General features: G+C 36.8%; 1 protein-coding gene across 8 annotated transcripts in view; it reads right to left on the reverse strand.

Moving 5' to 3' along the window:
* Positions 1-15,074, reverse strand: part of MYO16 (myosin XVI) — a 377,031-nt gene that overhangs the window by 35,623 nt on the left and 326,334 nt on the right. For all 8 annotated transcript variants that reach the window (XM_061377886.1, XM_061377881.1, XM_061377882.1 and 5 more), the window contains 4 exons: positions 14,678-14,774; positions 9,289-9,535; positions 7,138-7,445; positions 4,117-5,316 (listed from right to left, as the gene is read on the reverse strand). In XM_061377886.1, coding sequence (XP_061233870.1) covers positions 4,117-5,316; positions 7,138-7,445; positions 9,289-9,535; positions 14,678-14,774 — 1,852 coding nt within the window. The remainder of the gene's footprint in view (positions 1-4,116; positions 5,317-7,137; positions 7,446-9,288; positions 9,536-14,677; positions 14,775-15,074) is intronic.

The following is a 15,074-nucleotide window of genomic DNA, read 5'->3' on the forward strand; positions in this document are numbered from 1 at the left end:
AGTTAATGGATGTCAAACATATTGGGCAAACATTTGAACAGTATGTTTTGTTAACAATCTAACATTCTTTTCTAAAAAAAATTGTCTGTACTCCGCACATACTTAATATAAAATGCGTAAACATTTCATATTCCTTATATAAGGATTAGTAGATTAGTTAAAAATATTTGTACATTCTTCTAGAGAGTGTGGTTTTGTTATTAAGGCATTGAATTTGGTTTTATAAACTCCAGTCCCAAATGTCTAGAAAAATCTAGAAATATCTAGAAAAATCTGAGGAGGAGCTCTGCACATGACCATTCGTTTTCTTTCAGTCTTGAAAATCAAAGTTTCTACTTCTAGAAATCCAGGAGAATAGAAAAAATATTTGTGTGTGTGTATGATCGCTTATCTGCACTCAAGTCTCATTTTGTATGGAGCAAAAGGAAATCCCTGTCTAACAATATAGCTGTAACTTCAATTAACTTTTTTCAGCCTTGGAGAAATCATTTTATCTCAGTTCTTACTAGTTATGGTTTTGCTTATTTAAATTACAAGTTATGCAGAGCAGAAAACTTGTCTTATTAAAGTATTATGGAAGAAATTGCATACTATATGATCCTGATCATTGCCTGAACAAGCAGATGATATGTTTGTATAAAACAAATAGCCAGGTTGGGTCACCAGGTAATGAAAGTTGCTCCCTTTTGATTTTTTTTTGGTTGTTTTTTTTTTGTTGTTGTTGCTTTTCTGAAAGAAGAGTGCTCGGTTCAGTTCACAGGAAGTCCATAGCCCATCAGAAGACCACAAATCTGCACTACTGTAATTCTGGAAGATCATTGCCCATGGGAAGTTCAGGAGCCAAGAAGACATCAGTGTTCTCAGGCCTTAAAATTACTCCTCCAGGCAAGGGGAAAGCATGTTGAGGAATATGCCTTCATTGCACTTTTATTGGCATGGAGGCTTTTATCTCCAAGGCTGATGATTCCTCACAGAATCTTATTGATTCCCATGACTCTTGGGAATGACTCTCCCTGACTTCAAAATGCCTCACATTTTTACTTTCTGGTTTTAGTTAAGGTTGTTGGTAAGTTATAACTTACGGAAATAAAGAAACTTGCACATTACTAAGTGCTGCTTTAGGCCATGTCATAAATTTTAATTAATTTTTATTAAAATTATTTTTTTTTTAACCATAACACCTACTAAAAATAAAATACTACAAATGACAAAAAGAAGAAAGGGAGGAGTCTTTCAGGAACTTAATACGCATTAGACAATAGGTGATAAAAAATCAGAAGGTAAGACATGGACAACTTCAAGTTTTGCATAACAGCCTACTTTGCCGATCACCATCTTATTACTTTGCATCAGAAGTAATATAAAGAAGTTAAATAAAAAAGAAATTAAATAAAAATATAAAGAAGTTAAATTTAAAAAAAATATTTTTTTTCCAGCTGTTACCCTGGAAATTAACTGAACACATGAAGTACATGAAAAGAGCCAAACTGTAAAAACATGCATATACATTTCACCTGCATTTCTTTCTTTCAATCCATCTGCTCACCATTTAACTATTCATATGTAAGTGCACTTAGTATCCAGTGGCTTCCTAGCTCATAAAATATTGATTCAGGTTTTTTTATTGTGTATCTTCCTTGAACTTTGATACTTCATACTTAGCGCTGCCTTGATGAAATATTTAGAAGTACACTTTCCACGTGAAAAGTAAATGTAGAGATTTTCTATGGTAGCCTCTGTTAATGCACTGGCTTCAACCCACAGGAGAGCCAAGCTGAACCCTACCTTGGTCACTTTTAGTTGAAAATTGCACATGCAAACAACCACCATCCCAAAGCAACTTTTTTTTTTTTTTTTTTTTTTTTTAAGGTAGAGGTTAGATTTGTGACTTGTTTGGGGCAGGTCTGCCACCCTTCCTCACTATAGGTACATTGAGAAAAGGTATCCAAAGACGTGACATCAATAGTTTTATCCCAGTGGATAAAAATGTTTTACCTATATAAGAAAACAAGGCTCCCAACTTAAAAATAAAACCCAAACCAGCCAACTACCCAACACCCCCCCCCCCCCAAAAAAAAATCCCCAAAACCAACAAAGCAAACAACCCAATTCTATATATATTTATAGGCACTGAATGTTGACTGGAGGCTACTGTGATGCCCATCTATTGGAAGAGCCAGAAGGAGGGTCTGGGCAACTCCAGGCCTGTCAGTTTGACCTCAGTGACAGAGAAGGCCTTTCAGCAAATCACCTTGAGTGCAATCACACAGCATGCATAGGACAACCAGGCAATCAGGCCCAGTCAGCATGGGCTCATGAAAGGCAGGTCCTCCTTGACCAGACTGATCTCCTTCTACAACAAGGTGACCCACTTAGTGGATGAGGTGTGGAAGTTATCTACCTAGATTTAGGAAAGCCTTTGGCACAGTTTCCCACAGTATTATCCTGGAGAAACCAGCTGCTCATGGCTTGGCCAGGTGTATGTTTCACTGGGTAAAAAACTGGCTGGACTGCTGGGCCCAAAGAGTGGTGGTGAATGGAGTTAAATCCAGTTGGCCACTGGTCACCTGTGGTGTTCCCCATAGCTCAGTAGTGGGGCCAGTTCTGTTTAAAAACTTCAGCAACAATCTGGGCAAGGGGATCAAGTGCACCCTCAGTAAGTTTTCAGTAGTAGGCTTGGCAGTGGTAAGTTAATGGCTGGACTTCATTTTAAAGGTCTTTTCCAACCTAAATGCTGTATGATTATATTTTGCCCATTTTGAATAAACTGCACACAGCTCTTGATTAAGATAAGGTGTTTGGACAGACAGAAATGAAGAAGTAGAGAAAACAGTCTAAAGGTTTTCTTACCCTGAATTTTAAATTCATAAAATCTTGTGCTTGGGAGATGCTACTAGGGAGAGAAGTTTCTATATAAAGCACACTGACTATTTTCCATAAAAAACTTTATTTTTTTTTAAATCAGAAAAGTAATGTGATGACTGGAGTCACTGTTGTAATTGATATGCAGAGACAGGATTTACTTCAACTTTTATCACTTAGAAGTTACAAGCCTACTAGTTTAATCATCTAGGCTTTCCTCATAGAAAAGTTAGATGATTAGATGATTTCCTCACAGGAAAGTTAGATGATTATAATTCCTCATAGGAATTAGTTTCTGTAAATGATTGTTTCTTCATAGGCTAAGGATTTGATGCTTACATATCAAGCTTTTAGATGGACAAAGCTAGGTCAGAAGCATCTCACCCTGACAGAGGAGCCGACTGAAACTATTAACATCAGGATGAATTTTCAGTATTCATAAGATGCATAGATTTGTCTCAGTAGCAATGCTGAACCCTTTATTACCTGGACAAGAGAAATAATTAAGTGACAATGTCTGAGAACTCCAGTCTCAGAAACCTTTAACAGAATGGCAAGCTTTGGTGTTTTGTTTTTTTTTTGTACAGTTGGCTTTTGCACTGGATACAAAAGATGTTCCCCAGTTGCTGGAAAGCCAGGATAACAAGTAGTCTCTGGGTACATACATAAGTGTATGTTAATGGCAGGAAAGGTAGGAATAAAAGGATAGAAAGGCGAAATAAATGTAGTTTGCTGCACAGCTCTCTGTCTCGGCTTTGTTTAGGAGAATATTAATGGCTGTATCACCAAATTCAGAATTGCACAGAAATAAAATAATGAAGCCTTACGAGAAAGTCTTCAAATTAAAAGTACATGTTATCTACCAGACACCCAGCTATATGTTTAGTTCAAAGTATTTGCACAGACTGATACCCTAAACCCATTTTTCACATGATGTGTTTATTAAATATAAACCTCTGTGGCTATTTTATTGAGGCTTCTGGAATTTTAAAAATAATGCATTTAAATTTGTGTCATACAAACATTTTGGTAAAATAAAAGTTGACATCTCAGAGAAAACCTGAAGACCTATAATGTTTCATATGCAATGTATTTTCTATGTATTTCTTATGACTACAACAAACCTTCCTTAAAAAAAAACAAAAACAAAAAAAGGATTTGTTTTGTATTTTCACCCACCCTATCAGCTTCCAATGTAAGAAAGTTTTGGGGAAGGAGAAACATATTACACAGAAGCACGGAGATCTGTCTTACCTTCTGGTTCCCTGATCTTACGTCCTGCTGCAGATTTTCGTAGCACACTCCGTCCTGAGTTGAACAAGCTAGTTAACTCATCAAGGGGACTGGTCAATGACCTTGAGTTTGTAGGGCTGTATGAAAATGAACATGATGAATTTGAGTTCAATTTCCTGTGATCTGCTCTTGCCACCTTTGGGGAGTAAGGCAGTTTGGAGAATGGAGATGAACATCCAAGCTGAGCAGGATTTGGTCTCTGAGGTACTTTTGGAAGATCTGTGTTTGTACCTGTTTTCCCTGTATTAATCAGAAAACTAGCACAAGTATCTGGAGGAAACGCAAAATGTGTGGAAGCCCGGTAGGAAACAGAAGGTGGTACAGGAGGAGGGGGTGGTGGGAGAGGAGGAGGTGGTGTGGAAGGAGGAGTAACTTTGCTGGAAACATTGAACACAACCAAGCCTGGAGATGCTGGTCTTTCATTCTCCCCTTTCTGGCTTTTGGAGTACTGTGGTGATAATGGACTTGATCCTTCTGACTGCACAGGGTATTTTAGGTTGGTTTCCAATACAGGAAGCTTTTTGACTTCAAGTGGTGTTAGAGGTGATTCATCAGAAGCAGGTGAACATGTGACAGGGGTTGGAGGAAATACAAGAAGTGGTGGCCTGTGGGGGAGCAAGTTAGGGAAAGGGGCTGGAATGTCACATGAGTCTTTATAGATCAAAGCTGCCTGACTGTTTCCATCCAACGGTACATCTTCAGTGTTATAGGTTTTTTTGCTTTCAAACAACAAAGGAGGAGATCCAGTCACTACTGGAACTATTCCATTACCATTGCTTCCTTCTTCTGGTAGAAAATATTTCATTTCTTCATATACAGATTCTCCTTGTTCTGGACTTTCTGCTTCAGCAGAAATGCTCTTCATTGCATTCCCTACCATTTCAATATAGACAGGCTCATTTTCCTCCTCTTCTTGTGACATATAGAGACTCAACAGGCCATGCTGTGGCCCATCAGCAGAACCTGCTCTCTGTACTGTCACAGTGTCATAGACACCTGGTTTAGCTACTGTACTTGTCTGTTTTACATCACCAGGCTTTTGGCCAGGTATTTCTTCATAAGAGCCACTAAGTTTTGTATTAGGACTTCGTTTTGGTTTTCTGGGAGGTATTTTTTTCATGGTACTATAATCATCACTGTGTGGCCTTGGACGGGTCAGTACTAGGAAAGTGAAAAAGGTCTGTGTTATTAACAGATCAAAGTCAGTTATTTCTTACACAGGTTTAATACTTCAAGTCTTTAAATGCTGCCCACAGATTTGACAATGAGCATCAGTCACAAACACAGAGTTTCAGTCAAAAGTATAAATATTTCAGGAATGAAATGCAGAACTTGCAGCTTCCTAACCACTTTTAACATCCTTTGCTACCTGGACAAATCAGTTTGGGTAACCTCTATGGCCAGTAAAACATGACAACTAACACCTGAGGAGGTATCTTTTGAATACAAATGTTCACTGCAAGATCTGTAACACACTGAAATATTTGCTTGTTATTCCATTTGCCTCAAGAGATAGTGTCATGCTTTTAACTAGGAGTTTCAACGCTGTGCTACTTCAACACACATTATTATCAGTAACTGAATTATCCCCCCTTTATGTAATATCTATAAACCTAATTATAGGCAGATATTATGCCTGTATCATCTTCTTTTGTACTGTGGGTGTGGAAATAATTTATAAAGTTAGGGAATCCCATAGCTTAAGGGCAATTGCCCAACTGAGTAGATAGTGAACTACATGTCTTTTCATAGCCTCCAGGCTTGTATGGAATGGAGACACTGGATACCTAGGTAAATCGTCTTTTAAGATCACAATTAGATGGTGTAAATCAGAGTTGGCTTTGGACAAAGACTCAGGAAACTGACATAATCCTTGGAAAATAAGTATATGCAGGGAAACTGGCCCTATTGTTTCATACATATGAAAAGAACTCCAAAGTTGTTTTGTGACTGTATGCAAGCGTTAGTGTCAAGACCACTAATACATATATGAATTACCATTCTTTCAAAATCCTCTGCTAAGGCTTTTTGGTTAAATCCATAATTTCTTGAAGAGCAAGGCACAGAAAGCCAAAACCACTACCAAGCTCCTTAAACCACACTATCTTAAAATTTATTGGATACAGTTCATCCGTCCTTACACAGAGCTTGAATAACCAGGGAAGAGGTTAAGAAAAATGGACTTGCATCTGATGAACTGCACATGAGAGCAGTAATTATTTTGCAAGAGGGCACTGTAGAGGTTTCCATCTGTTGTATGCAGTATTAGAGAATGGTTATACATAGCTTTAAACCCAACCTGAACAATCATCCCTGATAAGACTAGAAGATCCTTTACAGAAAGCATGACAAGTCAAGACTTGCAAAGAAAAAGCAGAATACATTCCTTCCCTTCATCTTCTATTCATTTATTTCAAGCTTGAAGGAGAATGGAACAACTGAACTCAAAACTATTCTATATCCACTATAATGCACTAAGATGCTTTGGGACTTTCATAGCACTTTCCTTCTAAACAAAAAATTCACTGTAAGCACTGTAAGCACAAATATAAACCACTGCAAGCAATAAGTTACTCATGTGAACATAGAGAAAAAGTAGGAGAAAGTTTAATGTTTAACTTGGTGAAATTCAAGTTCCAAGCATTCTGTTTTAGTGATGTAAGATATTCTAGCGTACCGTTTAAAAGGTGAAATAATGGTCAGTGGGGTAGAACAGCTGAAGTTGACAGATCGTTTGTCTCTAGAGGGTGTTCTGCAAATAGGTTTTTCTTGCTGACAAACTAGGCAATTAGAACACATGAGTATTATCTGCTGATTCAGAAACAAATTACGAATTGACTGATTTTATTTACTGCCACTGAAATATTTCAGGGAAGTGGGACTTTTTAAAGGCACTTCACAGTGTTTAAAAGGATCAAAGTGAAAACAATAAATCAATAACCTAGAGTAACATTTGCAACTGTTTCTCCCTTTATGTCTAACCTTCATTAGCTGTTTCCTTAGAAGCTGCCGACAGGCAAGCACTAACAGCCTCGTATGAAGCACTCAGTCGTGTGTTGGGATCCCTCTTTGGTTTGGGAGGAGGCTGTTTCCTTGGTGATGGCAGGCTATTGCTATCATCCATGCTGAATACAGAGTGCAGGGAGGGGGATCTGATGGATGACCCAGCAGCAGAATGTACCAACCCATCCACTGCCATGGGGACAGGGACTGAGCTGGAATGAAAGTGCTTGGGCATTCGACAGTCAGCAAAGATGTCCTCAGAAACCTTCCCACCCTTGTCTTCAGCTCTGAAAACACAGAAAAGAGGGACAGATGCATTATTCAAGTGATAACAATGAACCTGTTCATGCAAACATAACAGCTTTCTGGTAAACAACCTCATGACTCCCCTGCTGTGTCAAAGGGATGTGTGTAGTAATCTGACAAACAAATCCAGATCAAGCTGCTAGCTTTCTTCCATTTCCTGTTTCATGATAAATCAGGCCACTGGCCCTTTTTCACACAAATGCAGCCTTCCTTAAGCAGTTTCATATTGTTGATCAGACATTCACTGAATGAATTGTTCACACTTTGATTGTTACACACAATCAAAAGCTGGGTTTCCAATCTGAATAATAATTTCTGGGAAATCCATTTTAATAGAAAGTTACTGAGGCAGCAAATGCTGAGCCTTTATCATTATTTTCTAAAAAGACAACTATAAATTCTATTTAGATAATGCAAATCTTAAAAATATTAGATTACCTTTTTTACCAGCTACATTGGCTGCTTGAAAAATTCCACCCAGATATTTACATATCTTCCTTTAAGCTTCCTTTAAGCTTAATTATTTATAATTAATTATTATATTATAATTTTAACAATATTAATTATGACAATATGTTTAGTTATTAATTATTTCAATCACAGTTTGGAGTTTTACTTACTCCAATTTTTCCTTGTTTTTTACTATTCAGTATGTATTGATAAATAATGTTTATCAGATGCTTTCAAAAAACTAAATTTCAACAAATTCTTACATTTTTTCCTCCAAAAATCAAAACACTGAAAACCTTTTAACATAGAGTGGTAATATATTAGATAGAAGATGTCTATATCGACATTTTACATCAAATCCCTGAGCATTTGGGTTTTTTTAATTGTATTTCTGCATGGCAAATCACCAGCAGAGCTGGAATTCATGCACAGGATATAGCCAGCTGCCCATGTAGTAAATGAAATAGCTAGAGATGAAAGCAGGGTGCTCAGTGGATAATTTGTTTTCACTGCAATGTTTAATTACAGTCTTTCCTACAAAGGCATTTCCTCCAGTATGTAATCACTAGGATATTTGAAGGTAATTAAGCAGATGCACTGCCATTTTCACTTTAATAAAAGTCACTGACAAAAGCAATGAAAGCAAAGAGAGTGACTCTGGTTGAAAATGAAGTTTCTATAGAAAAATAAACATTTATATGTCCAGCAAGTTGTAGACACTTTCCTGCTGTAGACACACACCTATTGACTGCAAATACTACCTCTGCCTGAGCTGTCTGAGAGAATAGAGGTCAGGGACTCAGTTCCTGGAGAAAGGTTCTCCAGTATTTATCGGATTTGTAAAATGGGCACTTTTGAAAATTCTGATGGGAGTTAAACAAAACCATTTGCCTATTTTTAAATAAAATTAAAGAATCCTCCTCACAATCAATCTACTGAGTTCGATGCGTAAGCAGGATTTCTTAATCTGGATTTCATTGTATTTTAATGCCTTTCTAGTTGTTTTTTGTTATCTTCTCCAATGTTGGTATTTTAAGTTCAAGCATTTATGTTTTGGTTTGATGAGAGTTTAACTATAGTCTATTTGTCATGGAATTAAAAAATATTTATGTAAAAAATAAATGCCTTAGAGACTTGAATAAGTTCCTATAAAGCTCAGTGTCCTCTGAATAGGATAGCAGAGGTGTTCTTACGTTTCTAGACTTGATTACCTAACACAGAGAAAAAATAGGGTCTAACATTGATTTGGGCAGAGTGCATGCTTGAGAATCCTTTTGTAATTCCTCAGTCACTATGACTTCCTAAGCAGGGGAGGAAACCACTAAAACTGAAGAAACACTTTAATTCTTCACAGTAGATATTTTGTCATCTTACCTTTTGTGACCTTCTTCTGGTCTGTTTCTGGCCTCTAACTTTTCCCTGTGGTAAGCAGTGTTCATCTCATTGCGGAGCCGGTCATTTTCCCGAGCAATGTCAGAAGCATTTTGAATAACCAAGGCATCATATGTTTTCAATCCCATATCCTCAGCATTCTGCAAGAAGCTGTTGACTGAGGTGACCTCTTGCTGTTTGATGCTCATCCTCTGTAACAATCGCTGCCGAGCTAGAAATCCTCTTACAACTGCAATAAAAGAAGGAGAAAATATGTACTAATGCAAGACAACTAATTAATTGGTGAATATCTAAATATTATTGTGGGTTCCGCTGTAAACATAAGCAGATCAAGTTTACCCAACATCGTACACAAAAAATTGAAGAAATGAGATTGCATATAAACAACACACTAAAATGTCACTCTGTTTTCTAGTGTCAGTGCTAAAACAAAAAGTATTGACAGTAAATTAATTCATGAACTTGAGCTTTCACAACTCAAAATGTTTACTTTCATTGAATGTTATTTTTATTACATTACAGCTGGAAACCTAATGTATGCTATAGATTGTGAAAGCATACATTTACACTACAAAGTTCAAAAGAGCATTCATTTCAAAATAAAACCCAGAAAAAATGATAGTTGCTTTGAATTCAGCAGGAACTAGATTATCATTTGCTTTTTGTCAGCTTAAAAAAAAAAAAAAAGCTTTAAATATTTTGGTGTACCTAAAACCAATCAAAATCAAAACTGACACAAGAATTTTTAGTTTGACTTAAACTAAAAAATTGAAAAAACTAAAAAACTGAAAAATGCAGACATGATGTGACAGTTACATTTGAGAAATTTGCATTAAATTAATCCAGTTGTTTTTGGAAAGGGGAAAGGAAGTGAGTTTTTGCTGAAAGGAAGTGAGCAACACTTCCTTTCAGCAAAAACAATTGCATTAATTTAATGCAAATTCCTCAAATATAACTGTCACATCATGTCTGCATTTTTCAGTTTAAAATTTTCATCTGTATTGCATCAGCTTTATGTATCTATTAGGCCTGGTTTTCACACTCTTTGTCAGCTTTATGTTTGGAGAAGATTTTGGCATATCTATTTCCCGTATCTTTTTCTACTACTTCCTAAGTATGTACATTCATTACAACAAATTCTACCAAACCTAAATACCACCTAGTCCCCTGAATTTTCAGAAGTACCCAGATGATCAGAAAGACAAGGCACAGGGACCTGTGTAGCCACAATAAATTTGGTGCAAAGTTAATCACTTTTCCTGCAACAGGTGGTTTAGTATTCTCCTGAGTGTACACTTTGTCTCAGAAGGCAGAAATACACTAACTAAAGGTGCTTTATTTTGCGTGTGCGTACTTTTTTGTTTTGTTTTGTAATTTCAACAAGATCCTGATACTTTCTAGATCTTGAATCACTGCTGTATGCTTCACAGGGAAGTACCTGTTTTAGAATTATTCACCTGTTGCCTGAAATACTGTTGATTTTCAGTATACCAACTTACACGTAACAAACCAAGTCAAACTTTATCATTGTTTATTATGGTTGAAGAAGTTGGCAGGCAATAGCCTGTATAAGATGTTCCTTTGAGTTAGGGGGAAAATACTGAAAATGTTAATATTAAGATCATAAGTTTAAAAAAGGCTAAAATGAATTAGGTCTTTTAACAATGTAATTAAGTTTAAGTGTTAGGGACACGGCAGAACAACATTAAATTATGAGAGTCAATCTGAATTAATCTAAAAGAAAAATGTAAAAAGAGAAAGGTACAATTAGTCTTCTGTGAATGTAAATTGTTACTGAATAAAATAAACAGCTAAAACAAGAGAGAAATGTCCTCTGCTTAGATATCTAAAATAAGGCATTTTTTAGAGATGCTCAGTGACGAAATGTAAGAAAGGTTAATGTTAACATACTAATACTGCTCCTATACAGAATTCACTGGGCTTGAAAACATTCAAGATCAAGTACTTTGAGATTATTCATAACGGACAACTTTGAATGGACAACATTTTTATAATCACAGCCAACCATGCCATTTTCAATCAGTTTCAATCCCTTTTGTTACATTCTATAAAATCTGCCTTCTTTAAACCCTGAAATATAAAATGTACTTCCCCAATTCAGTTGAAAAGGAAATTAATAGTACAGTTATTTATTGACAATTCTATGAGTATTCACATTGGATATATATGTTACTGAGTCTGAATCCATAATGTTGCCATTGCAAATGGAATGAACACACGCATAGAACATTACCAGAGCTCACTGCTCACAAATATGAAAAATTTAGAAGAGCTTAATGACCAAAAATTGCTCTTACACTTCTAGCATTTTCTTTAAACTTATCTGCTGCAGAGCAGATAGGGTATTTGTCAAATGGTTAAGCATCAAATCCTGCATGAGTTTGAAAAAAAGCCTGGATTTTAAAGTAACATTTTTACAAGTGTGTGCTTTTACCATGACACAAAAAAATAATAATTAAAAAAAAAAAATAAAAATATTGGTAACACCACCAAGGTTGGTTAGGAAAAGGAAATACAGAAGTCAGTTCTCTGGTAGAACTGTTAGCAGGCATGAACGATGCAGAGTAGCCTGCTAGGATGGTCCAGTAAAATAATATCCAGTGCAGCTAGCTGTCAGCTACTCTGAACGATGCAGTTTTACCCAAATTGAGATGTTTTGAAGAAACATACAACAAAATTTTGGCAGGGAAGGTTGGCAGACAGACCCCCCGTCTTGCTTTTCACATTTTCATGAACTGATTATCTCATGTTTCATTAGAAGGTGGACATCTCCCCACACTTCCTTCTCTATGAGAACTTTTGAAAGATTTTTCTCTTCAGTTCAACACAGAACAAAACCCCAATTTCATAACCCCCCAAACTGCTGTGAAATGAACTTGTAATCTCCTAGACTTTTACTGCTCAGTTTCTTCTACTTCTGTATGGATACTAAGATTTTCTTTTGAACTTGCTCTTCATTTATGTAGATCCAAAATAATTCTCATTTATGCAAATTGAAATAATTGAGGTTAGCACCCCCAGTGAAGAGAAGTATCTACTTATTTACAGTTCATCTAAGGATAAGGATCAGAATAATCAAATTCAAGTAGACCATGGATGTGGGTTATGTGACAAACGTATTAACTATTGTGTATCAAATGTATTAAAGTTAATTCCTAACCTACATGAACTCTCATGGAAGAACTTTAGCATGATGGACTTTCTTATAGGTACAAAAAAATTTCTTACTAATTCAATAAGGTCATAAATTCCCATATATAGTTCTCATTAATGTGAAAAAAATGACAAAACTCACAGATCCATTTTTAAATAAAAATTGTTAATACATATGATTTCATTTTAGTTTGATCCCTTTCTTTCCCTGTGTAAGTAAGCTTGCAGGTTAACAGAGAAAGACCTACCTGTTTGTTTGGTTTTTTTTTTCCAAATTTATGAAATGCTGAAGGGATTGATAGTAAGACTGAAGTAAAAAGAGTTTAAAAGAATTTTCGGCAAGACCCGTTTTTTTCTTTAAGTTCTTACATGAATATATATTACATTTTAAGCCTGATAAGAGAAATTATTGACTAGTCTGGCTATTAGTCAATATGCTATAAAGAGAGACAAAGCTTCCGAAGTCCTTTGTTTGCAAAGGGTGACAGGATAAAAATGTGGATATGCGGCAGGACAGATACCATTACTCATTAAGCAGTAAGCTCATTTACACCAGCCCATTTACACCAGCCCATTCTGACACACCAGAAGGCTGTGTTGCCATTCAGCGAGACCTGGACAGGCTGGAGAGTTTGGTGGGGAGAAACCTGATGAAATTCAGCAAGGGCAAGTGTAGAGTCTTTCATCTGGGAATGAACAACCCCATGTACCAGTACAGGCTGGGGACTGACCTGCTGGAAAGTAGCGAAGGGGAAAGGGACCTGGGGGTCCTGGTGGATAGGGGGATGAACATGAGCCAGCAATGTGCCCTTGTGGCCAAGAAGGCAAATGGCATCCTGGGGTGCATTAGAAAGGGTGTGGTTAGTAGGTCAAGAGAGGTTCTCCTCCCCCTCTATTCTGCCTTGGTTAGGCCGCATCTGGAATATTGCATCCAGTTCTGGGCCCCTCAGTTCAAGAAGGACAGGGAACTGCTTGAAAGAGTCCAGCACAGAGCCACAAAGATGATTAAGGGAGTGGAACACCTCCCGTATGAGGAGAGGCTGAAGGAGCTGGGTCTCTTCAGCTTGGAGGAGACTGAGGGGTGACCTCATCAGTGCTTACAAATATGTAACGGGTGGGTGTCAGGATGATGGAGCTAGGCTTTTTTCAGTGATATCCAGTGATAGGACAAGGGGCAATGGGTGTAAACTGGAGCACAGAAGGTTCCACGTTAACATCAGGAAGAAGTTCTTTACTGTGAGAGTGACAGAGCACTGGAACAGGTTGCCCAGGGTGGTTGTGGAGTCTCCCACATTGGAGATATTCAAGGCCCGCCTGGACAAGTTCCTGTGTGATGTACTCTAGGTTACCCTGCTCTTGCAGGGGGGTTGGACCAGATGATTTCTTGAGGTCCCTTCCAACCCTTGGGATTCTGTGATTCTGTGACTAAAAAAACCCACCAAGATAAGTGTTTGTCTTTTTAATTTCCTTTAAAAAGGTGATAATGGGAATTGTTACAGACATCAGCCAATTAGATAAATAATGCACTATGTGAAGGAAGCTTCTTCAAACAAAGTAATATTCACATTTTCAGCAGTTGAGTTTTTGGTAGGAAATGTAACAGAAGTAACAGCAAATCAGCAGGCAGTGGATTTTAAAAATGTGCCAAAAGATGTCAGCATGACTTTAGTGAGAATTACAGAATAAAAAAGGGGAGGGGGGGAGGAAACACCTAAACATAAGAAACCAGCAGTCAAATATGAAAGCTGTAAGAAAAGGGGGAAAAATAAAGACAAGTTTAAATTATTGAATTATTAATTAATTTTAAATCATTTGACTATTATCTTCGTATTTACTGTCAACATATTGAGCACACTAATTTTTTATTATTTTTATGCTATATGATTTGCAACAAAAGTTAAAGGTGATATTGATGCCTTCAAAAATCAATGAGCATACTTGAAATATTCAAGATCCCCTAAGCTTTAATTATGGGCAACAGTTTGTCATAAAATTATGTTTGACAGACAGAAAGTGCAAGCATCACCAATGTTAATATCATCTCAAAAAAATCTGTGTAAGTAGTTAGCTAGAAATATGTCTGTAGATAAATGTATAAAAACCGACTATTCAAGAAGTAGATTTTTTTTTTTGTTACGCAATATTCTGCTCAGTGTACAAAGCGACAGATGAGGAATTCTCACTCTGTAATTGTTACCTTTTTGGCAGGTTATAATTTTCTTCTGAAGCTGAAGGCACAAATCGTTGAGATGGTCCGCATGCCAGTACTTAAGAAACACCTTTCGGACTCCTATCTAGAATACAAAAAGCAGGGCAATCTTCACCACCAACAAAAAAGGCCAAAACAATGACAGGTAAATAACTATAGTACATATACAATTCAGCTAAAGGCTGAGATGAGATCTGCAATTCACGAACAGTAGAATGCTAATACTTGCATAGAGAGGTACTTGGTTGAGCAAAAGATGTATTTGGAAAGGATGAGCAGATTGTCAGACACAGTCCCTCTTCAGTTCCAAAAACATCCAGAACAAACACTACAATCTTCAGGTTGGAAAAAAGTGCACTGTGAATGTAGTTATGCTAAAGTGTTA

This window comes from Neopsephotus bourkii, unplaced genomic scaffold (assembly GCF_033783945.1).
Source record: "Neopsephotus bourkii isolate Nb327-2 ecotype Australia unplaced genomic scaffold, CSIRO-AGI_Nbou_v1 NB_1760, whole genome shotgun sequence".
NCBI lineage: Eukaryota > Metazoa > Chordata > Aves > Psittaciformes > Psittacidae > Neopsephotus > Neopsephotus bourkii.